The 24,405-nt window shown below is 43.2% G+C and overlaps 1 protein-coding gene across 21 annotated transcripts in view; it reads left to right on the top strand.

Moving 5' to 3' along the window:
- The window catches only part of LOC100393402 (zinc finger protein), a 50,842-nt gene that overhangs the window by 16,834 nt on the left and 9,603 nt on the right, over positions 1-24,405 (top strand). Inside the window, exons 1-4 of one of the 21 annotated variants that reach the window (XM_078360074.1) lie at positions 2,398-2,562; positions 3,431-3,628; positions 20,886-20,968; positions 22,659-22,792. In XM_078360074.1, the coding sequence (XP_078216200.1) occupies positions 22,754-22,792 (39 nt within the window). In that variant the 5' untranslated portion in view covers positions 2,398-2,562; positions 3,431-3,628; positions 20,886-20,968; positions 22,659-22,753. Of the gene's footprint in view, positions 2,563-3,430; positions 3,629-18,769; positions 20,969-22,658; positions 23,543-24,405 lie in introns of those variants that run through there. The other 20 variants (XM_078360068.1, XM_078360072.1, XM_078360065.1 and 17 more) reach the window with 20 other exon arrangements.

A 24,405-nucleotide genomic window follows, 5' to 3' on the forward strand; every position in this document is an offset into this window, starting at 1 on the left:
CAATCTTCTGCATATGGCTAGCCAGTTATCCCAGCAGCACTTACTGAATAGGGAGCCCTTTCCCTATTGTTTGTTTTTGTCACTGTCATCAATGATATGGTTTAGCTGTGTCCCCACCCAAATCTCACTTGAATTGTATATCCCAGAATTCCCATGTGTTGTGGGAGAGACCGCACAGAAAGTCAGAATTATTAATTAAAAGGGAAGCAGAACTAAGAATTTAAAAAATTCACAGCCTATCTACTTTGGAAAATTTAGGAAACCTGTTCTGGATAAAACAAAGGTAGAGATAAGCAACCAATTTATGAGGTTAGTTGGATTGGTTATGTAAACTGAAGCCAGGACCTGTTGTCCAAGACACATTGGGGAAGAATGACCCCAAAGGCATCTCAGAGATCATAGACACTGCCCCTGCCATCACAGACCCAGAGTGCAAGGACCTGGGGAACAGAAGGGACCTTTGATGCCAAGTGCCCCTAACCTCTTGGACTCAGTTCCCTGCATGCTATGATTGAGTGTGTCAATACATTCCATCTTTTGGGAAGGCAAGAGTAGATGAAGGATGCAGCTATAACTGGCATATGAATAGTGATCACTCAGCTTTCAGAGAGTGGGTGTTGGCATCATAAGGTCGGCACATTCACCTTATTTTTGTGTCTAAACAAAATTATGAAAAGTTTTTAGTTTAGAAAAATAGATTTTAAAAAGTAGACTCCTTTTTTTTAAAAAGAAGAATATTGGTTTATAGGCAAATGTATCTTTATAGGGAGAAAAAAATCAGGTTACCTTCAAAAGAGCAGGTTTTTAGATGAATTGTTTCCTAATTTAGCTTTATACGATTATTTTTTTTCAACCAACCAATGGCAATTTTCAAATTGCTAACTATAATAAATTATATTTTACCAAGAAATAGAAAGAAACTTAATTTTTTTTTTTTTTTTTTTTTTTTTAATGAGCTATCTGTTGCCCGGGCTGGAGTGCAGTGGCGGCATCACAGATCACTGCAGCCTCAATCACACTCCTGGGCTCCAGTGATCTTCCCACCTCTGCCTCCTGAGTACTTGGGACTACAAGATAAGGCCACCACGCCTGATCGTTAAAAAAAAACTTTATAGAGATGAAGTCTCCCTGTATTGCCCTGGCTGGTCTCGAATTCCTGGGCTCAAGGGAATGTCCTGCCCTGGTCTCCCAAAGGGCTGGCATGACAGGTGTGAGCCACTGCGCTCAGCCAGGAAGAAACTCTTAATAAAACATGCTTCCTCGCCTGTAGAATCCTCCCATTTTACTGCATTTACAATCTCAATGTAAGATTGATACTAATGACTAGCTCTTCTTCAGTCATTATTGCTCTGAGGTACTGAGCAATTCACTACATTCGCTGAAATCTGATGTTTCTACATCTAAAGGAGAAATATGAATACCATAAAAACTTTATGGAAAGACAGCTATTCCATGATGACATCGCTTCTTCACTGGTAGTTGTGATCTTAAATGGGGATGGCTTTTCCAGCCAAATCAGTGGTTCCAACAACCCCTGGAGTAGGGGCTGGTGTCTTCCTGCTCCTCATGGCTCATTGCTCCTGCCAAACCATTCTACCTGGCTTTTTTTTTTTTTTCTCGGATACAGAGTCTCGCATTGTCACCCAGGCTGGAGGGCAGTGGCGCGATCTTGGCCCACTGCAGCCTCCGCTTCCCAGGTTCAAACAATTCTCTTTGCTTCAGCCTCCCAAGTAGCTGGGATTACAGGCACCAGACACCACGCCCGGCTTACTTTTATTTTGTATTTTTAGTAGAGACGGGATTTCACTCTGTTGGCCAGTTTGGTTTTGAACTCCTGACCTCATGATCCGCCCGCCTCGGTTTCCCAAAGTGCTGGGATTACAGGCGTGAGCCACCGCGCCCAGCCCTGGCTTTTTCTTTAAATCCTTAGTTTTCACCTCCCATTGTCAGGTTATTCTAATCCTTGAAGATTGTATCCCCTCGTTTGTTCTCTTCCCAATAACACTTCTGTCATCGTGGGAGGCAAACGCCATCTATCCAGTATTTTCACTCAAAGACTCAGGGAGAGAGAAGGACGACTCACAGGCCATATTCCCCACCAGGCGCTCAGAGATATGGGATACGTTCCCGGTGGCCATTGCGGTGTGTGTAGTCAAGGACCACCGCGGAGTTCAACGCTTCCCCCTGAAGGGTGAGATTATAGACATTTTCCTTTCGCAATTGAGGAAGTGGAGCCTAGACACACTGAGTCGCGGACAAGGAGGCTCAGGCGGGTGGACCAGTGAATTCTAGGACGTGTAGTCCATCAACTCCATGGAGCGGCGGGCCCTTTGGTTCAAGCTGTTGAACCGGGGAATTCTGGGAAATGGAGTCTGGACGCTCTGTGGAGGAGCGAGCACTTCCGGTCTGTGAGCGTGTGGTTGCTACTTTACTTAATCGCGTGGTTTGAGCAGTTTCTGCGTCTGGCTGATACTTCCGGACTTGTCACCTTTGCTTGGGGTTGCAATGACCCAATGAGCGATGATCCAAGCAAGGGAAAAGGAACCTTGGCGGAGAGCAGAGGTTTGAAGGGATGGGGGAATGGGCTTTTGTTCCCGTCCACGGAGCTTTCTGGCACCAGGGGGCTGTGCTCGCGTCCCAGCGGGTGGAATTGGAGGGGTCCTCTGTGTCCTGCTCTGAGCGTTTCCAGGACCTTGACCTCTCAGCCGGCCTCCCTCTACCTCTACGTGTGCGACCTCTTTCTTGCTGTGTGACGAGTGTACACAATGTCCTTATTCCTTCCATTTCTGTTTTTTGTAATGGGGGCGTTAGAACCATCCTAGTAGAATCATTTTGGGGAACTGAAAGAGGTAACGCAAATGAGAACCGCCTCAGGGCACTTGCTGTCTTTGGCTCTGACCCACTTCTTATAATTGTTCCTTACACTGCTCAAGAACAGTCCTGGTTGTGGTCATTCTCTGACTCGTGGCAAGTAGCTCTTGCAGGTGTCACAGGACAGCTTTCCTGCCACTATCCCAAAGACAAAATATTGCATTTTTATTCTCAATGTAATCTCATTTTCCCCAAGACTTGTTCTTTGCAGCCAATTTCTCAGGCTGCTTTGGCATTTACAGACGGTTCCTCAAATGGACTTGCCGCTGGACAGGTTGATGACGTTCCCTTTTCTTTCCAGACGCCTGAAGCTTCCGCCCAAAGGCTGGAATTGCTTGCTGTTCAACATGTGCTCTCCACTTGTGGTCAATCAGTTAATATATACTCTGACAGTCAATATGTAGTTAACTTGATCAATCTGCTGGAGACAGCACCCCTATTGTCCGACCCGCGGGACGAGCAACGCAGACCCTAGGGAGGGAGTGGGGATTAAGAGAGAGAGACAGGAGACGTGAAGAATGGAGACAAGTCAAAGATCTGATCAAGTCTCGTTTATTAGGTACAAAGCAGCTGCTTATAAGCAAGCAAAGGCGGGAAGCTCTGAGTTCTGACGTCAGAAAGTAATCATGGAGACGAGGCTGCAGGCTGGCCTCGTGACTAAGAAGAATGTGAAACGTAGATAAGAGAAGCAGAAGCTTGAGCAACAAGATCACAAGACGGCTATCATGACGCTCAAGATGGCCACTGCTCCCTACAGGTCCCCCTTTTTTATTTTATTTCATTTGGCCGGCTACCTGTGGGGACCATGCCTGTCTTAGGTCAAGAGACACACCTGCAGTGATGCTTTTACCCTTAACTGTCATAGGGCGAGCGGGATTTGTATCCCGGTCTCCTGTCTTAGGTGGGAGCATCTTACCGCCAGGCTCTCAGGTTGCCCGTCATTGGCTAACTGGTCCATCTCACCAGGCAATGTCAGAGATGGTTGGCGGTGCTCATTGAGCTTCTACCGTAACCTTGATCCATCTCTATTTCCCGGTTGGCCATTTCCAGCTTATGGTAATGGACCTGTAGAGGTTGCATTTTTATGGCGTCAATTAGTTGTTTAACAAAAGCCATGACCTTGTTGAAGATAAGAGGTCCAACAGTGAGGAGTAGGAGGAACCCGACAAAAGGGCCGAGGAGGGGGAGGAGATAGGGGAGGAACCCATTCAACCCCCACGTGGCGGATTATGGTAGAGTGCCTTTCTTCTTTCAGCCAAGTGTTCTTGCAGGGTTTTTATTTTATCTCTGACAACACCAGAACGGTTGGCGTAGAAGCAGCATTTTTCATCTAATGCAAGGCACAGCCCTCCTTTCTCGGCGGTGAGCAGACCTAGGCCCCGGCGGTTTTGCAGGACCGCTTCGGCTAGGGAATCAAGCTGGTCTTGAATGATTTGTATGGTGGATGAGAGTAAATCAACATCATTATTTAGTTGAAGGGAAAGTTGATGGTAAGAGTGTAAGGAATAACCTAAACCTGCAGTTCCTGTGGTAAAGGCAGCAGTGACTCCGAGGGTAGCTAGTAGAGGAATGAACTGGATCGCCCTCTTGTTTCTACCTGCTATAACATCAAAACTGGGAAGGGGGAACAGGGTCATCCCCTGAGACTATGCTGGCGTCAGGAAATAGGGAAGCTACCATGCATATTCCTGTCCAGTTCTGAGGGAGATAGGAGAAGGCCATGTTGCTTCCGCAAACAAAGCTTTGTCCAGCAGGGGCATAGAAGCCGGTGGTGGCATTTATAAAACCAGAGCAATTACAAGAATCTGTAATCGAGCCCACATCGATGTCATAGGAATTGTTCATGAGGGATTTTTGATAACAGGTGACATTGATACAGAGGTTTGACAAGGGCTGGACTGCAAAAGGGAGACGGAGAGTCCCATTAGTGCTGTGATTGGTGGTTGCAGGTAAGGCTAAAGGCATGGGTGTTCCTAGAGGCATGCAGATCCAGCAGCTGTCGGCTAAAGAGGAGTTGCTGTGTAGGAGGAAATCATGGACTGCCTAAATAAGGTTTTGAGTTTGGGCATCTAGTTTTAATTGGCAAGGCTTGGGTAGGGCTATAGGGTGGTAGGATATAGTAGGGAACAGTGCCTTTAACACTTCTTTAACGTGATGAGACCTCATCTGATCATGTGGGCCTCCTCCATCACTAACGCCGATGGTGGGGCTGCTTTCCCAGCAAACTGGCTGCCCTGCAGGCTTTGGACAAGGAGGTAGAGCATATTTATAAGAAATACCCAGTGGTGAACTGGAGGTCCAGTCGCCCCCGAAAGAACGGGTTCGGGTATGAGTGATCCAGGCTGTAAAGTAAGTTTTATTGTTTTGGTGCAGGTGGCGTATTGCTTATAGCAACTATTAGGAATGGACTGATATATTGTTGCAGAGCAGTTACAGGCTGGCTGAGGAGATCCTGGGGGAACTATTGTAATGGAAGTTTTGGCAACACATTCAAAACCTGGTTTGTGGTCACTGCCATAGGAAAGGTATGCTGTTTTTGTTCCGCAATCAATTTGGCTCAAAAAGGACGAGGGTGGAGAGGGTATAGTACCCAATTTGCACTCACAGGGCTCACCATATACGCTCTTCAATACTTGCCTTATGTCATATTGTGATCCAAATCCGCTGTCAGTCTTACGTATGAGAATAGTTATCAGGGATATCAGCATTAAGGTCCACATGTCTCTGAAAAAGGAAGAGGGGGAACAGGGAATAATCCTCAGGGCTTAAGATATTCCCTGGGAGGGGTTATTATCCTCACACCCTGCTGTTCCCTTACTGTCTATTTGTTTTACTCATCTTTCTGGCAACCATCTGGCAGAGTCTGCTTCCTCTGCATATACACAGACTGATCCCCTACCCCAAATCAATACGGGGTCAGGACCGTGCCAGGAGCCTGTCACAGGATCCTTCCACATCACGGATGCAAATTTCGTTTGAGTTTCTGATTGCCAATGGCGTTCTGCAGCGGAGTGTCCATTTTTGTCTAAAGTTAAAAAATTGAGTATAAATAGTGAATGTGCTATGAGGTTTCAAGGGGACCCCTTGATGGGGTACCATTCCCCCTTTTTTATTTTCTGAAGGGTAAGTTTTAAGGTGAGATGAGCTCTCTCAACTATTCCTTGACCTTGAAGATTATAGGGGATGCCAGTTATATGTGGTATGTTTAATTGAGAGCAGAACCGGGCAAAGGCTGTGCTGGTATACCCTGGTCCATTATCAGTTTTAATTTTTTGTGGACAGCCAAGGGTGGCAAAAGCAGATAGTAAGTGCCCAATGACATGTTTAGTGGCTTCTCCAGTTTGGAGTGTGGCAAACACATATCCACTACGGGTATCGATGCACACATGAACATATTTAAGATTGCCAAATTCTGAAACATGGGTTACATCCATCTTCCAGAGTGCATTGGGGACTAGGCCCCTAGGGTTGACCCCTAGATGGGGCACAGGTAAATGGGTGGCACATTGTGTGCATTCCTTAACTATTTGTCTAGCTTGTTCCCTGGTAATATGATGTAATAATCTAAGGGAGTGAGCATTAAGGTGGTGTAGGTTGTGTGTATGTTGAGCTTGAGATAATGGATTTTTAATTCCTGTGGCATATGTATGAAAAACGCGGGTGGCTAGGTCGGCTTGTTGATTGCCTTGTGACAATGGTCCAGGCAATCCTGAGTGGGCCTGCAAGTGTCCAATAAAAAAAGGATGGGTTCTGCTGATGATGAACTGTTGTAATTGTTTGAATAATTTTGCAGCTGAAGAGTTATGTTTGATGATGGGAGCTGTCTCTAAATTAGGTATGGATTGAGCAATGTATGCACTATCGGTGTAAATGTTTAAGGGTTTATTAGGGAAAGCAGAGAATACTGCTATGACTGCTTGTATCTCAGTAAGTTGAGCTGAGGATGATTGGGTTTGAAATTGCACGGTGCGACCTTGAGTGACATAGGCATCTATACCTGTAGATGAACCATCAGTGAACACTAAGAGTCCATTGGGAATAGGTTCAGGTTTTGTGACCTTTGGAAAGATAAATTCATGTCTATTGGCAAAAGTAATCAACTTATGAGGGGGATAGTGATTGTCCAATTGTCCTGAAAAGGAAGCCAATGCTATAGGCCAAGCCTCAGTAGTTTGCATGAGCCACTGAACTTGTTCTTTACTATATGGCTGGATAATTAAGGAAGGTTCATAACCAAAATATTCCTTGCCCATTATTCGGCCTTGGATATTTAGATTAGCTACCATAAGGTAGTATGATTCAAGGACTCTTTTTGGCGTGTTAGGGAGGTATACCCACATGAGCAAAGCGGTTTGCCAAAATACAGTGGTAGGGGATAATGAGGTTTGGCAAATGATAAATTGGAGTGGCTTGCTATAATCTATGAAGGTGATGGTTTGATGATTAATGGCATGTTCTACAGTTTGAATAGCCTGTATGCCTTCAGAGGTTAACTCGCGAGGTGATGTGGGGTTTGGGTCCCCATTTAGAATATCATAAAGCGGTTTGAGATCTGCTTTACATAGTTTCAAATGAGGTAGCAGCCAATTAATATCTCCCAATAACTTCTGAAAGTCATTTAGTGTCTTCAGTTTATCTAGCCTCAGTTGTACCTTTTGTGTGGTAATTTGGTTTCCTCTTAGCTGGAAGCCTAAATATGTATAGGGATCTGTGAGTTGCACCTTTTCAGGAGCTATTAACAGACCATGTTGAGTAAGAGATGTTTGCAAAGCTTTAAAACAAGACAAAACATCCTGTCCAGCTTTTCCTGCTAAAAGAATATCATCCATATAATGGATAATATAGATTTCTTTCCAGGTGTCTCTAACAGGTTGAATAGCTAAGGCAACAAAAGATTGGCACAAGGTTGGACTATTGGCCATGCCTTGAGGTAACACTTTCCAGTGATATCTTTTCATAGGTTCCTTAAAATTGGTAGAGGGCACACTGAAAGCAAAACGTTTTTGATCATCTGGATGTAATGGAATGGTAAAGAAACAGTCTTTTAAATCAATAACAATCTTATAGTAATTTAAGGGTATGGCAACGGGAGAAGGGAGCCCGGGTTGTAGGGCCCCCATGAGGACCATGGATTTATTGACTTCTCTAAGATCTTGTAGCAATCGCCATTTTCCTGACTTTTTCCTTATAACGAAAATTGGTGTGTTCCAAAGAGAATTGCTAGGTTCTATATGCCCTGCTTGCAACTGTTCCTGTACCAGTTGTTGTGCGGCAGCTAATGTTTCTAAGGAGAGGGGCCATTGGTCAACCCATATGGGGTTGTCTGACAACCAGGTAATTTTGTCTGCATGGGCTACGGGACAGACCGCGGCCCCTATTGAAAATGTCCTCTTCCTGTCCTATCTGTTTTTGATTTAGTTTCTATAGGGCTTAAGATTCCAGTGTGGTTCTTTCCTAACCCAGTACCGGGCACGTATCCGTGTTTAAGCATCTGGGCGGCAATGATCTCATTAGGGCTACCTATGACCATACCTATCTGAGCTAGCAAATCCCTTCCCCAAAGGTTGAAGGGTAGGCCCGCAACAATATAGGGTTGGATTTGGCCTTGATTTCCTTTTATCTTCCCATTTTAGCATTTTTGTACTTTTCTCGGGATTCTTACTCTGCCCAATACCGGTGAGATGAGTAATAGCACTTATTGGCCATGTGACAGGCCACTGGGTTTTGCTAATTATGGTCACATCTGCTCCGGTATCCACTAGCCCAGTAAACTCCTTTCCATCTAGCCATAATGTCATCATGGGCTTGTTAGGAGATATCGCTTCTGCCCAATAGACGTCAGAGGAACCAAAGCCTAAGTTACCTCTGCCCCTTTATACAATTCTATTACTGGTTTTACAAAGAGGTAAAAGCAAGAGCTGTGCAAATCTCTGTCCAGGGGAGACAGTACTCATGACCTTAGGAGAGGTTGCCATAACTTTGATCTCTCCTGTGTAATCATTATCTATTACTCCAGGGAGGACTTGCAGGCCTTGTAGAGTGAGGCCATTTCGCCCTAGAATAAGTCCAAAAGAACGTTCAGGCAGGGGCCCAAAGATGCCTGTAGGCAATGCCTGAACCCCCATTTCAGGTGTTAGTACTGTGTGGGAGGTGGAACAGAGGTCCAATCCTGCACTTCCTGTTGTGGCTCGGCAGAGGCTTGAAACGGATTGTTGATTGGAGGAACAAAGCTGACTGCCCCATAGATTTGTTTTTGCTTGGGGGCCTGGGTCTGGCCCTTCATCCCGTTTCCCTGATGTGGGGAGAGTGGTTGCCCTTGGGCATCTCTTTTCAATTTACATTCATTTGCCCAATGTTTCCCTCTCTTGCATCGGGGACACAAGCCAGGGACTTTAGTATTAAGGGAGAGTTTCCTATCAGCATTACAATCCTTAGCATAGTGACCACTGGCACCACATTGAAAGCACCTATTTTTTGACTGATGAGATAGGAACTGTCTCACAGTGTAGTCCTGTAGGGCTGCAGCCATAGCTAGTCCTTGTTGATAAGCTGAACCTATGTCTGAACACAGACGTATATACCCTGAGAGGTCTGTTTTCTTCTTATAAGGGTGGATAGCCGCTTGGCAGGCAGCATTGGCATTCTCAAATGCCATTTGTTTAACAAAATCTGTGCCCGCATCTGCATTGCCTAAAATTCTGCCTGCCGCTGTAATAAGGCGATGTACAAACTCTGAAAAAGGTTCATCTGGCCCTTGTTTTATGCTGGTGAGGGAGGTACTAACATCCCCTTTTGTGGGCAGCTTCCGCCAGGCTTTCGTACCCGCAGTTTGAATTTGGGCGTATAAACCCGCATCATACTGCAATTGCGCGTCGCTGGTAGCATAATTGCCTTCACCAGCTAGCATGTCGAAATTCCAATTATTATTCGCCTATGCGTTGCGGCAGGCAGTTTCCTTACAGCATTCATAAAACTCAGATTTCCACAACAAATAATCACCCCCTGAAAGGGTGGCTCGGGCTAATGTCTGCCAATCCCCTGGGGTAAGCCAATTTTCGGCCACAGATTCTAAAATTGCAGTGGTGTATGGAGCAGTGGCCCCGAATTGTGCCACCGCAGTTTTTAGTTCTTTAATTATTTTAAAATCGAAACCGGCATGATGTCTCCAAGCGGTTCCTTGTTGATCAGTGGTTTCTGTTATGGGGAATGCACTCGGATCATTAAGGTCCAGCAAAGGGTTGGTCTGGGAAGGTTGCTTTAGTGCTGCTCCTCGTCGGGGAGGAATAACGTTTGGGTGTTTTGGGTTTTAGCCTCGTTTCTAGCTTTACCTATCTTTATTTTTTCAAGCTGTTCAATGAGCTCTTGGTGTTCTACCTCAAGCCTTATCTGTTCTTTTAGGGAATTGATTTTCTCTTGTAATTCTTTTTGGGGATCAACAACGGGACATGCTATTGGGGGTGCCGAGGGTCCCGCTCTGTAAGGCGGAGGTCGCAGTCCATAGGGGGGCCAGTCCTGGTTTTTATACCGGGCTGCCTCATCCTCCAAGTCACCCCAGTCTATTCCTTCATCTATGCCCTCGTCTTCTGAATTTTTTGCCCTTACCATTAACCAAGTGGATCTCTTTTTCTGGCTTAAAGATTTAACTTTAGGTCTATCGGATCCTTGGGTATGCCCTTTAGATCCTCTTTTGGTTTTTTTTTTTTTTTTCTAAAGGCAGACTTTGGCTCTCGGAGGGGCATTGTGACCCTCCGGGCGCTCCCTTCTCCGAGTCACTATCAAAAGACATCAGATCCTCTTCCTTATTAACCTGTGGCAATTGCGCCTCTTCATTTACAGACAATTGCTTGGAGTCATCTGGACTCTTAGCACTGCCGAAGTTGCTCTTATTGAGTTCCCCTTTTAGGAGAGACTCTCCCTGGGAGATTACATTGGCAATGAGGGGATCATGGCGTCTCTGAGTGAAAATTTCATCTATCAAGTTTCAATAAGAAAAAGCTGTGACTGGGACCTTTTCGGGTCCGAAAGTACTGTAATAATCTTTCAAAGCATCTCCTACCCTTTTCCACCGTTTTTGGTCTATGGTTCCTTCCTGGGGAAACCAAGGGCAGACATCCTGGATATAGTCAAAATATTTACACAATTGTTTTATTTTCACCTTTACTCCTCGTGCCTTTAAAGCCTTACTTAAACTCTCTATAAACAACTCATGCTGGCTGATTTCCTGTCCCATATTCGCCGTCTGCTTACCAGAGCGCGAGTCCGTGGCAGGTTCCCACGACGCTCTTTCCTCCGGGTTTCTCAATCCTTCTGTGCCGGCTGACCTCGACGGCGTCCCTCACCGTACCCCTCGTACTCGAGCCCCATGTTTGGGCGCCAGTCTGTCCCGACCCATGGGACGAGCAACGCAGACCCTAGGGAGGGAGTGGGGATTAAGAGACAGGAGACGCGAAGAATGGAGACAAGTCAAAGATCTGATCAAGTCTCGTTTATTAGGTACAAAGCAGCTGCTTATAAGCAAGCAAAGGCGGGAAGCTCTGAGTTCTGACGTCAGAAAGTAATCATGGAGACGAGGCTGCAGGCTGGCCTCGTGACTAAGAAGAACGTGAAACTTAGATAAGAGAAGCAGAAGCTTGAGCAACAAGATCACAAGACGGCTATCATGATGCTCAAGATGGCCACTGCTCCCTACATAATTCCACTGTTTTTTCCTCCATGATACTGCCCTTAGTATTTTTAAAATGTGTACAGTATTGTCAGCCATTCAAATAAAAGATTAGAGCCATTGATGTAACCCAGCATCTCAGGGTTACATCAGTTAGGATGTTAAGACTTAGCTATATATAAATGTGGGTTTAAAAATATTTCATATGAAAAGCATATTTTAGAAACAGTGAGTCCGATAATAATTAGGAGCCAAGCCCTGTCTCTATCTCGTAAACAAAAGCCAAGATAATCCATTACCAGAAGACAATTTATATGAGAAGTTCTAAAGGGATGCCATCAAGTTGGAGTGAAAGGATCCTAGACAGCAACTTGAAGTCATATGAAAACATAAACACCTTAAGTAAAATTAGGTGAACGATGTAAAACCCACTATTTTTGTAATTTTAATTTTTACTCCACTTTTTATTTTCTACACTGTAACAGGAAAATGCATAAAAATGATTGTAAATCTATGTGAATGGGTACACAATATGTATAGCTGTAATCCATGATACCAGTCACATAACATGAAGGGAGGCAGAAGCTGTGAAGGAATAGAGTTTTTGCATATGATTGAAGTTAGTATCAGTTTTAAATAGACGGACTTTAGACTGTAGCATGTAGAATGTTACGTTTCTTCAAATAAAGAAAATCTCAGTGAGACACACAACGGGAAATGAGAAGAGATTCAAAATGTATCACTACAGAAAAAGGACTCAAAGGAAGGTAGTAATGGAGGAAATTAGGGGCAAAAAGGCAATAAGACATTAAAAAAATAACAAAATGCGGCTGGGTGCGGTGGCTGAAGCCTGTAAGCCCAGCACTTTGGGAGGCCGAGGCCAATGGATCACGAGGTCAAGAGATTGAGACCATCCTGGTCAACATGGTGAAACCCCGTCTCTACTAAAAATACAAAACATTAGCTGGGCATGGTGGCGCGTGCCTGTAATCCCAGCTACTCAGGAGGCTGAGGCAGGAGAATTGCCTGAACCCAGAAGGCGGAGGTTGCAGTGAGCCGAGATCGCGCCATTGCACTCCAGCCTGGGCAACAAGAGCGAAACTCCGTCTCAAAAAATAAATAAATAAATATAAATAAATAAATAATAACAAAATGCTTTTTAAGTAACCTTTTCTAAAAATAACGGGTTTAGTGTGAATGAATGAAACTACTCAACCAAAAGATGTTGATTGGCAAAATCATTGAAAAAACAGTATCCAAGTGTATGTTCTGCACAGGGATTTGCTTAAATCTAATGACGTGCATAGATGGAAACTGAAAAAATGAAAAAAGTTATTCTATATAAATAGTAATAAAAAGAGAGCAAGGGTGGCTTTACTAAGGGCTAAGTCAGACTTTTTTTTTTTTTTTTTGAGACGGAGTTTTGCTCTTGTTTACCCAGGCTGGAGTGCAATGGCGCAATCTTGGCTCACCACAACCTCCGCCTTCTGGGTTCAGGCAATTCTCCTGCCTCAGCCTCTTGAGTAGCTGGGATTACAGGCACGCAACACCATGCCCAGCTAATTTTTTGTATTTTTAGTAGAGACGGGGTTTCACCATGTTGACCAGGATGGTCTTGATCTCTTGACCTCGTGATCCACCCGCCTCAGCCTCCCAGTAAATTAGACTTAAAGTGAAAAATTGTTAGAAGAGAGCAAGAAGAACATTATACGTTGCCAAAAGGGTTATTTCACCAAGAAGACATAACAGTTATAAACATATGTGTACCAAACATCAGTGCTCCTAATTATATAAAGCAAATACAGACTTGAAAAGAGGAGTAGCTACCTAATAATACAGTGGACTCTGAGCCACATTGATTTGAACTACATAGGTGCACTTATGTGTCAGTTTTTTTCAACCAAACTCAGACTGAAAATACAATATTCATGGGATGTGAAACCCACATATATGGAGGGCCAAGTTTTCATATACATTGGTTCTACCAGGCTGACTGCAAGACTTGAGTTTGTATGCATTTTGATATGCCAAGGTTCTTGGAACCAATCCCCCTATATAATGAGGGACAATTATACTAGGACACTTCATACCTCACTTTCAAATAGCCAGACCAAAGATAAGAAAAAAAAAAAGTAAGGAAATAGAGGATTTGAAGAACATTATACACAAAATTGACCTAAAAGACTATACAGAATAACCCACATGACAACAGAATATACATTTTCTCATTTGCAGATAGAATATTCTCTAGGATAGACTATATATTAGGCCATCAGTCAAATGTTAATAAAATTTAATTTTTAATATAATAAATATTTTTTCCAATTACAATCTAGATCACAAAAACTAGAAATGATAGCAGCATGAAAAGTGAAAATTCACAACTATGTGGAGAATAAACACATTCTTAAATAACCTATATGTAAGAGTAAATTAGAAGTGAAATTAAAAATATATGGAGACCACTGAAAATGAAAACAATGTGCCAAAATTTATTAGATGAGGTAAAAGCGGTGGTAGGTGGGAAATTTGTACCTGTAAATGCTTATATTAAAGAAATAAGTATCTTTTTTTTTTTGAGATAGAGTTTCACTCGTTACCCAGGCTGGAATGCAATGGCGCGATCTCGGCTCACCGCAACCTCCGCCTCCTGGGTTCAGGCAGTTCTCCTGCCTCAGCCTCCTGAGTAGCTGGGATTACAGGCACGTGCCACCAGGCCCAGCTAATTTTTGTATTTTTAGTGGAGACGGGGTTTTGCCGTCTTGGCCAGGATGGTCTCAATCTCTTGACCTCGTGATCCACCCGTCTCAGCCTCCTGAAGTGCTGGGATTACAGGCTTGAGCCACTGCGCCCGGCCAAGAAATACGTATCTTAAATTCACAACCTAATTTTATATTCATGAACTCAAAAAGGCAAATAATTTGAACAAGAAAGCTTGCAGGAGGAAAGAAATAATAAAGATTAATGCAATGACAAGTGGAGAATAGAAAAAGAGAAAATCAACCAAACCAAAAGTTGGTTATTGTGGAAGATTAAGAAACTTGGGAAACCTATAGTTAGATTTACTTAAAAAACAAAAAATGTGTGGACATTACTGCAAATTTTAGGGAAATAAAAATGATGTTAATAGAGCACTGTCAACAATTGTATGCTAACAAACTGTACAACCTAGATGAAATAGACAAGTCCCTTAAAATATATACCCTACCAAAACTGAATCATGAAGACAGAACATCTGAGTAGATCTATAACTAGTAAGGAGATTGAATCAGTAAGCCAGAGCTTCCCAACAAAGAAAGTCCAAACCCAGGTGGCTTCACTGGTTAACTCTCCCATTTAAAAAAAAAAAAAAAAAGTTTATTTTTTTAGTAAACCTTATTTTACTTAGTAGGAATTCTTCCAAACATTTAAGGAACCACAACTTCTCAACCTCTTCCCAAAAATGCAAGAGGAGAGAACACTTCCTAGTTCCTTCTCTGAGACCAGGATTACCATGGTACCAAACCAGACAGACATTACATGAAAATATACACCAACATTCCATATGAATACTGATGCAAGACTCCACCATAAAATACCAGCAAAATTCAGCAACATATTAAAAGGATTATACTCAATGACCAAACATCTATTCCTGTAATGCAAATGTAATTTATGATTCAACATACAAATATTGATGTATTATGCTGCATGAACAGATTAAAAGATATAAAAATATAATCCACATGATCATACCAGCAAATGCAGAAATTTCACGAAATTCAGCACCTTTTCATGATTAAAATATCACGCAAATAATTAAAAAGAAACTATCTCAACACAATAAAGGCTATATGTGAAAAATTTCAGAGCTTATTTTCATATTCAATGGTGAAGGACTGAAAGCTTTTCTTCTAATATCAGGAATACAATGAGTTTGCTCCACTTTTCCACATCTAGTCAATATAGTATTGGAAGTTCTAGGCAGAACAATTGGGTAGAAAGGAAATAAACTTGTTAAAATTGGAGACAGAGAAAACTGTGTCTATTAGCTGATGACATGTTCTAATAAATTCTACAGAATACACAAGAAAAAAACCTCTTAGAGCTAACAAAGTGAAAAAGTTATAGGAAAAACACCTATATAGAAAAAGCAGTTATATTTCTACACAAAAACAAAACAACTTGAAAAGGAAAATACTTCTCTTGGCAATAGTATCAAAAAGAAACAATTACTTAGGAACTGTCTTAGCCAAGGACAAGAGAAGCAGTTGGACACTGAGCTCTGCAACATCTTGCTGAAGGAAATTCAAGGAGGCACAAATAAATGGGGATATATCCATTTTTAATGAGTTGAGAGAGAAATTACAAGGCAGTGAATACCACCTAAAATGGTCTGCAGCTTCACTGCAATCCTTAATCGCAATGATTTTTCTTTTCAGAAATGGAAAAATTCACCCAAGATTCACTGAAATATCAAGGGATGCTCTCTCCCATGGTCATATCCTAAACCTTGTCATTTCCTAGAAAATACTCTTCGGTAATAATTTGCAGCATGAGTCTGCAACAACTTTCACCTGTATTGCCACCTGAGTCCCATCAGCATTCTTGCATCAATAATCTTAGTACCTCGCCAATACTTACAATCCACTGAGACTATCACCTTTTTGCTCTCTTAACGTCTAATGTCCTCACAGCCAGCCAAGTGCATCTCTTGTCAGGTGAGGACAGCTCACTCCACTTCTGTCTTCCTTCCCAGAATATGTCCCATGAAAATCTCTAGCTAGATGAAGCCAGAGAAAGAGAATAGTTGATTTCTTAGGCTTTTTGGAAGAGTGAGGAATGGTAATAGGGGTTTGGAGTGTACCCTGCAAGCACCAGTCAATAGGGTGTATCCTGAATGGATAGTGGGTAAAGGACATTTGTTGTGAAGCTCTGTCCAACTCCACTTCAGGAAAGCCTGCCTTTAATCAGAGTGATGATTTATTAGTATAATGCTGACCTCCATGTTTTTGAATTATTCTCATACTTTGGAATTAGGGAATTTCTCATTACAAATTATTCTTTAGATACTTTGTGTATAATCATGCTCTTGGTTTCTAAGCACTGCTGTCGGGTTATACAGGGCAGTGAGTGAACAGATCTGTGAAGTATTAACTCTGGGCATTGTGGCAAGTGTAATGGTAAAAGTATTTTAAATGTGTTGTGAGGGAAGGGAATATACCAATTCATGATAGGTGAGTGGGGTATTGATGTAACAGAAAGAAGGTCCAGCTGCTCACCACTTACAGAAAAAAGCCAAATAACAAAAGGAAGATGGGATAAAAAGGGTGAATTTTATTATCCATTGCTAGCAAGGGAGAGAGTAACTGGAATCTTTTCCAAAAATTGCCACTTTTCAATTTCTGGAGAGAGGACCACAGTTTAAGAAGTTGGCTTGGAATGCAGAGGTAAGTGGGGTTAAGAGGTACCTGATGGCCTGTCTCACTCCCTTGGCTTATCTAGAATGGTTTCCTCTGGTGAAGGGGCCAATGCCATCACACGCTATATCAGGTTATAAACTGATGGCAGTCAATCTTGCAGTTTATCTGTAGCCAGGAGGTTAAGGCTACCTGATCTGCATCAGTATTCTTCCCCTGAAGCTTCTAAGGAAATATATGAGGTGATAAGTGAGCATAGTGTGAGCTTAACAAGCATCCAGGATAAAAAAAAAAAATGTGCATAGGGCATGGAAGCATAAGGTGGGAAAGGGAAGGGAGTGATGTTTTAAAGCAGATTCAGAGGCTGTATTTGAACACGAAAGAAAACACATCTGTAGTTTGTCTCAAAGCTACGTCTTGAGCCTGGGGAGAAGGGGGAAAGAAAAAGCGGTTTTTAAAATGTACTTTGAAGCTAAGGTGCTACCAAGCTTGGGTAACCATACATAGGCTTCAAAATACTATTAGGCCAACCAGCCCAACCTTGTTTAAACCTGAGTAATGATTCAAATATCATAAAATGCATCACTTTAAAATGTAACCTTTAGTGGTTTTTAGTATATTTCCAAAGTCTTGCAATTGTCACTATTCTCTAATTTCAAGTCTTTTTAATCAGCCCAGAAAGTAGTCCCCTATCCACTGGCAGTCACTCCCAATCCCCATCCTTCTTCCATCAGCTCCTGGCAACCACTATTCTACTTCCTGTTTCTATAGATTTGCCCGTTCTGAATATTTCATGTAAATGAAATCATACAACATGAGCTCTCTTCTGTCTCACACCTCTTAGCCTTAATTTCTCTTAATGTATACTGAGGAGTGAAATTGGGTTATAAGCTGTATTAGTCTGTTTTCACACTACTATAAAGTAACTGCCTGAGATTGGGTAATTTACGAAGAAAAGAGGTTTAATTGACTCACAGTTCCAAGGCTTAACAGGAAGTATGACTGGGAGGCCTCAGGAGACTTAGAATCATGGTGGAAGGTGAAGAAGAAAGCACTAGAACAGAAGAGAAAGTGCAAAGACGAAGCGCCACCACTTCCCAACAACCAGATCTCATGAGAATTCACTCACTATCACGAGAACAGCAAGGGGGACGTCCGCCCCCATGATTTAATTGCCTTCCACTAGGCTCCTCACCCAACATGTGAGGATTACAATTTGAGATGAGATTTGGGTGGCAACACAGAGCCAAATCATATCATAATCCCATTTTTTTGTCAGTCTATTTTGCCAGCATCAGTCTCTTTGGGATGTCCATGCCCTCAGATTCTGCAGTCTTCAATCTGGGAATGGACTGAGAATAGGGCTCCAAACAGGTGATGAAGAATGCTCCCTGAAATACGTATTACAACACATAGGATGTTGAGTGTGGTGAGACTGCCAATGGCCAGAGAGGAGAGCAGTACCGCCCTTAGATCCAAACAAATGATGTCCATGCTTTAGGCCCTGTGTGTCATGGGCCCATAGTTTTCTGTGCCGCCTTCACATTCTTCTCTGGTATCTGGAACTAATCATGCCTGGCACTGCTATCCAAGTGGAGTACCTTGAGCCCTGATCTTGCGGGATTCCTGGTAGTTTAGCTCAGGTTGGCGTTTCCGGTGAATCCTGGGAAATGTAGTCCATTTTGTGGGAAGTGTAGTCCACTGGCTGGTGGAACACCGGACATTTTGGCTCTGGCAGGCGGACCGGTGAATTCTGGGAACCATACTCCAGACACTCTGAGGTGTCGCCGGCCCTTTGGCTCAGAGGAGCGAGTTTGGGGAATTCTGGGAAGTGGATGCAGTCCAGACACGCTGGCGGAGCGGATACTTCCGGTCTCCGAGCTTGAGGTTCCTACTTTAAAGACCAGGGTAGTTTGAGCCATTTCTGCGGCTTAGAGGACATTTTGAACGAGCCCCCTTTGCTTGAGGCTTGCAACTGCCCCATGATCGATGATCGTTTCAGAGGAAAAGAGGCCTTGGCAAAGACTGGAGGTTTGGAGGTGGGAGGGCGGGTAGGGTGTTTATTGTTCCAGTCGGCAGCGCCCTCTGGCGTCGGGGGACGGTGCTCGCGTCCCGGTGGGTGGGATCGGCGGGGCCCTGCATGCCCTGCTCTGAGCGTTTCCAGGACTTTGACCTCGCTCAGTCCATCTCCCTAGGTGTGCGGCCTCTTTCTCGCAGTGTGACGTGGAATGTTACTTAATGTCCCTGTACTTCCCATTGCTGGTCTTTAAAAGGGTAATTATAGGATCATCCTAATATAATTGTTTTGCCAATTGAGAGAGAGAATACAAAAGCCTTAAAGTAGTCCCTGTCACTTGGTGAGTGACTGTCTCTTGTTTCCTGATATTTTAAAACGTTTGATATCATTTCAAAACTATAGAAAAATTGCCAAAACAGTATAAGAAATTCTCATATACTCTTTACCCAAAGTTGCCAAGTGTTTACATTCTTCCTGTTTGTTTTCTTGATGACCATGAACCAAATACCACCGGGAAGATACCTGTAACCAGAGACAGCTGATTGTAGGTTTCTGCAGCAAGGAAGCCCACATACCAGGGTAATTGTGTAGTATCTTGGTAAGAGGCATTTAGGAAGGGCTGGTTATAGGGTTTTACATAACATGCTAAATAATATTGAATATTATATTAAATAATGTTGTTACTGATTACATATCAGATAGATGTGTTATAAGAATACTAGTATTTGTAGTATTAGTGTTGGATAGGATATTACCTAGCATCATGTTATCTAATCTGAAGTTCATATATGAATTTGTTTAATTTTTCATTTAAAGTTCTATGACTGTCCCCTGCCCCCCCTTCACCTGCAGCCCCATTCAAAGTGCAGTTTATGCATTGTCTTTAGCTGTCACGTTTCCATAGATGTTCATTTGGAATTTGGTATATTTCACATTTAGGTTCAGATTATGCATTGTTGGTGGGATTCAACAGAAGTGCTGAGATGCCCTTTTCTTTTCCTTTTTTTTTTTGTTTTTTGAGACAGAGTTTCGCTCTTTCACCCAGGCTGTAGTGCAATGGCTCGATGAGATGCCCTTCTCGTTGTAACATAACAAGGTCCAAGTGATGTCTGTTCGTCCCTTCATTGGTGATCTCAGCTTTGTCACTTGGCCAAGAAGATGTCTTTCAGATTTGTCCACTCTTACGTTACCTTTTTTTTTTTAAATTATGAAGTTTCTCATGGGGAAATACATTATTAGTGGGCATTTTCTTATAAAGGAGAGCTTCCATTTCTCCTCTGTTGGTTCATACATTCGTTCAACTATAGATACTCTACCAATATGGACTCAGAATCCAGTTTGATTGATTTTAATGATATGTGCATTAACAGTTATTTGTTTTTATCAACTCCAGCTTTTAGTTATCATAGCATTTACACATTTCAGGTGTACAGTTCAGTCGTCTTTAGGAACTTGGAAGTGGGGAAATCATCATCATAATTCAGTTGAGATCATTTTCATCCTCCAGTTGGATTCCTCATGGCTATTTATGTTAAACCTCATTCTCACCCCAAATTTAGAGCAACTATTAACCTACTTTCTTTATATATTTGTCTACTCCAGACATTTCCTATAAAAGGAATCATAGGGTCTGTCGGTTCTTGTGACTTGCTTCTTTAACTTACTGTAATGTTTTCAAGGTTCATGGGTGTTGTAGCATGGGTCAGTATTTCATACCTTTATGTTTCCAAGTAAGATTCCACTGTATGAATATGCCACAATTTTTCTATCCATTTACCCGTAGGAGGGCTTCTTGGCTGGGTGCAGTTTGGGGTTAGTATGAATAATGCTCTGTGAGCGTTCATGTGATACTTGACAATATGAGTCCTTCTTGGTGAGTGGCATCCCTGAGCACCCTTTCGTGTCTCTTTTTTCTGTCTTCCATGGCACTTCCCAGGCACAATTCTGCTTTCTCTCGAAGTGCATCATTCAGGACTCTGCAAATTCCCTGAAGTAGGAGGAAAAATGACCACGTCCAAGGTGAGTAGGGTTTGCCTCTCTTACGGTTGAAATTCCATCTCACTGCTCAGATTGTCATGTTTTTCTCTGCCCTGGGAGTACTCAAGAGAACAACAGGACGCTGAGGATCTCTTGTCCTCTGGCTGATTTTTGTATTATTAGTAGAGATGAGGTTTCATCATATTGGCCAGGCTGGTCTTGAACTTCTGACCTCAAGTAATCTGCGTACCTCGGCCTCCCAAAGTGCTGGGATTACAGGCATGAGCCACCGTGCCCGGCCAGAAAGCCTTCATTTAAAATGTCTAATAATACTGATAATCGGCCAGTCACTTGTGTACCGTCACTCATTTACGTCTCAGAGCAGCAAAATGAAGAGGTTTCTGGTCTGTTCTTCTTCTAAACTCATGAAATATAAGAAACGTACTCAAAATCATGAGGGCAATCAAGGATCAGGAATGTTAGCCGTTCTTCTCAAGCGAAAGAGAGAGGCGAGAAGAAAGAATTCTCGATTGAGGGCCCTGTGCCCTGTTGTGTGGGTGTCTGGAGTGCTTTCTTGAGTGATGAAATCCACAGGCTGCTCTACCCCTCCCTGTCCTGCATTGGTGTGACCTCTTCTTTTCCAGACCTGGCACCTACTCAGGTGTACCCATTGCTCCAAGTACTCAAGGACAGTGATTACCACAGCTGTTCTTAAAAATCTTTAAATTCCTCCTTAAGGCAAAAGATGCCTCATACACTGTTACCAAGAAAAATGACAACCTGGGGCAAAAACATTTACCCCTTGGATAGTTAAGGAAGAATAAGAAGCTTCTACAGGATAAAGAAAAAAGTTCAACAGATTGGAACAAAGAACACTAAATGGCAATAGAAATAGAGATGGCCAATAACCTTGAAAAGTGGTGACATTCATTTACAATAATAAGTGAGAATACTGGAGTGAATTGTTCTTCCTAATCAGATTACCAAAACCATGGGAATATTTATAACCTGCTAAGGAGAATTAGGATGTTTATATTCCATTGAAAGATTAAAGAGGTAGGGAAAAAGGTGAGAAGAAAGTGTTCAATTCTATGATTATGATATTAAATGTACTTATTTTACACATTTTAATTTTCATGAAATTCTTTTAAATGATCGAGGAGAGTCAGATGTTCTTACCTCTTACTACTTACTATATCATCTTTGTAAGAGTGATAATCGGAAATATATAAAATTAAATATTAATTATTTAGTGTAGCTAAAGGTAGATCATCAGTTCCCTGGGACACTATGCAGCCATGAAATAGATAATGGTAATAACAGTAATAAGTAATACCAGCTCATGTTCATTAAACACTTAGTCTGTGCCATAGACTTTTCAAAATATTGTGTATTTCCTTGTTTAATTCTTGAAAAAAACTCTGTCATGTAAGAACCATTATTCAGAGAGGGAACAAGACTTGTAGGCAAACATTCCGGGGGCACATGGTTAGAAGTGGGCAGACTCTTAGGATGTGCACTGAGGCATTCTGGCTTCTGGTCAGGACACTAAATGCTCCAATTGGCACATATGGTTTGTGCCTTGTGAGTACAGAAGACACACTACATAGCTGTCTCACACAGGGTACCACGTGTGAGGCTCACTGTGCACTGATTACCAGCTCATGTGAGTCCTGTGGGACAGAACACACTCACGTGCAACAGATTACATGAAGCAAATTTATTACTACAGGTTGGCAGCAGGGGAGTCCAGAATCCTAGGGTCCACTGTGAGCCGGCCATCCAGGGCTCAAGAAAGCTACCTGGAGCAGATGGAATCTTGACTGTATGTACCCCACTTGCACCAGAGCTGAGGCACCCCAGAAGGTAACCTGCCCCTGTGTATATACTTCAGGGTGTCATGAGTCCTGGAAAAAACTTGAAGGACATCCTGCTTCCAGGGGAGAGAGATACAAAGCCCAGGCTGTCAAAGGCAGTTCCTCCCCATAATATTGCATTCCTAGAATAATCTACAGGTATTCTTGAGAACTACAAGCAAGAAAGGGGAGAAAACTGGGTGGGGTCTGCACCCCAACTGTCCTGCAGTCCATCCCTGACCCAGATGTCCCCCTTAGCAAACTACTCCATTTCATATGCCCATCAACCTCCTGAGGTCTGGAGGTGTTGATCGATCTTGTTAGATCAGTGTAACACCTTGACCGAAACAGTCTCTGTCGACTTCGTAGAGTTAAAGCTGGAATACATTCAGTGGACCCCAGAGGAGCATGATTACAAGCAGCACAGCCAGACCTTCCTGAAGCCGTGATCCTGCCTGGGTCCCTAAGACCCATAAGAAGCTGCTAAAGATATCAAAGAAGAATCATTCACGTGGCCCCCGGTGTCTGAAGTCAGGCCTGCCTCTGGGTTGCCTCTCATTGTGTTTTTATAATAGCTGTTTATCCAGAGAAAGCCGGAGATGTTGACAGTCACAGGCAGTCGCAGATCCACTACTCCCGGCAGGGCTGAAAGCAAGGAACACTTGTGTTTTTTCAACCTTCCCACGGGAGTGAAGGGATGTTGCTGGGCTCCCAAGGCAGTGGCCATAGAGGAAGCAGTATTGGCCATTGTCTCTAACAGGTGTCTCATCATTTTTCATGGGAATTGACTCATAGGAGTAGGACATAAACCTGGAGCTAGCTACACCTCCAGGCAGGTCCCCCAGTCAGCCTGGGGCACAGCTTTAGCCTTTGGTCCAGTGGTACATCTCACTCCTGGGGTGGTATCTATGGGTACCCCCAGCATGCCCAGTGTTTAGGATCTAACAGTCTGCCAGCTTTCCAGGCATGACGTCGCCCACCCTGTATTTAGGTCACCCTCCAGACCAGCCATAGAGAAAGCCATAAGGCTCAGGTGCACACAGCACGCATTCACTTGTTTGGCTGTTCTGTGACCCATTCGTGGGAATGGGTACATTATGTTCTGCCAGCGAGATCTCCTTTTTGGCACGGTCGCATAAGCTCAGTTCCTCCGTATGATGTTCATGCAGCCCTTACAGAGAGGAATATCACTCATCTAGTCCTGGTTTTAATTATGTGAAACATTGCTCATCCTGGTAGTCAAAGGAACATCGTGCAAAAAAGCAGTCCACTGTTGCTTTCTGGAGGTTGTGTGATTCTGCTGCCTTGCACCAGTTACCACAGGGCCCTCCAGCTCGCTCTCATGTGGCAGGTGCCAGGTCCTGACTTGACACGCCAGGGCTTTGGAGCTGTTGCTGTGCACTGTGGTGTGAGGGATGCTGGTGTGGTTTACTATGGTTAGGACAAGAGGGTCACTGTGGTTGCCGACCGAACAAATCTAGGTAGCAGATGGAACACTTAGCTGGGTGACACGAGGTGTCTGCAGCTTGAGATAACTTAAGGAACGTGCTGTGCTTCCAGGCCTCTGCTGCCACATCCTTGGGGGAACAGCAGATTGGTAGCTGTTGTATAGGGGGTGGGCTG

The sequence above is a fragment of the Callithrix jacchus genome, chromosome 22 (assembly GCF_049354715.1).
Source record: "Callithrix jacchus isolate 240 chromosome 22, calJac240_pri, whole genome shotgun sequence".
Classification (NCBI taxonomy): Eukaryota; Metazoa; Chordata; class Mammalia; order Primates; family Cebidae; genus Callithrix; species Callithrix jacchus.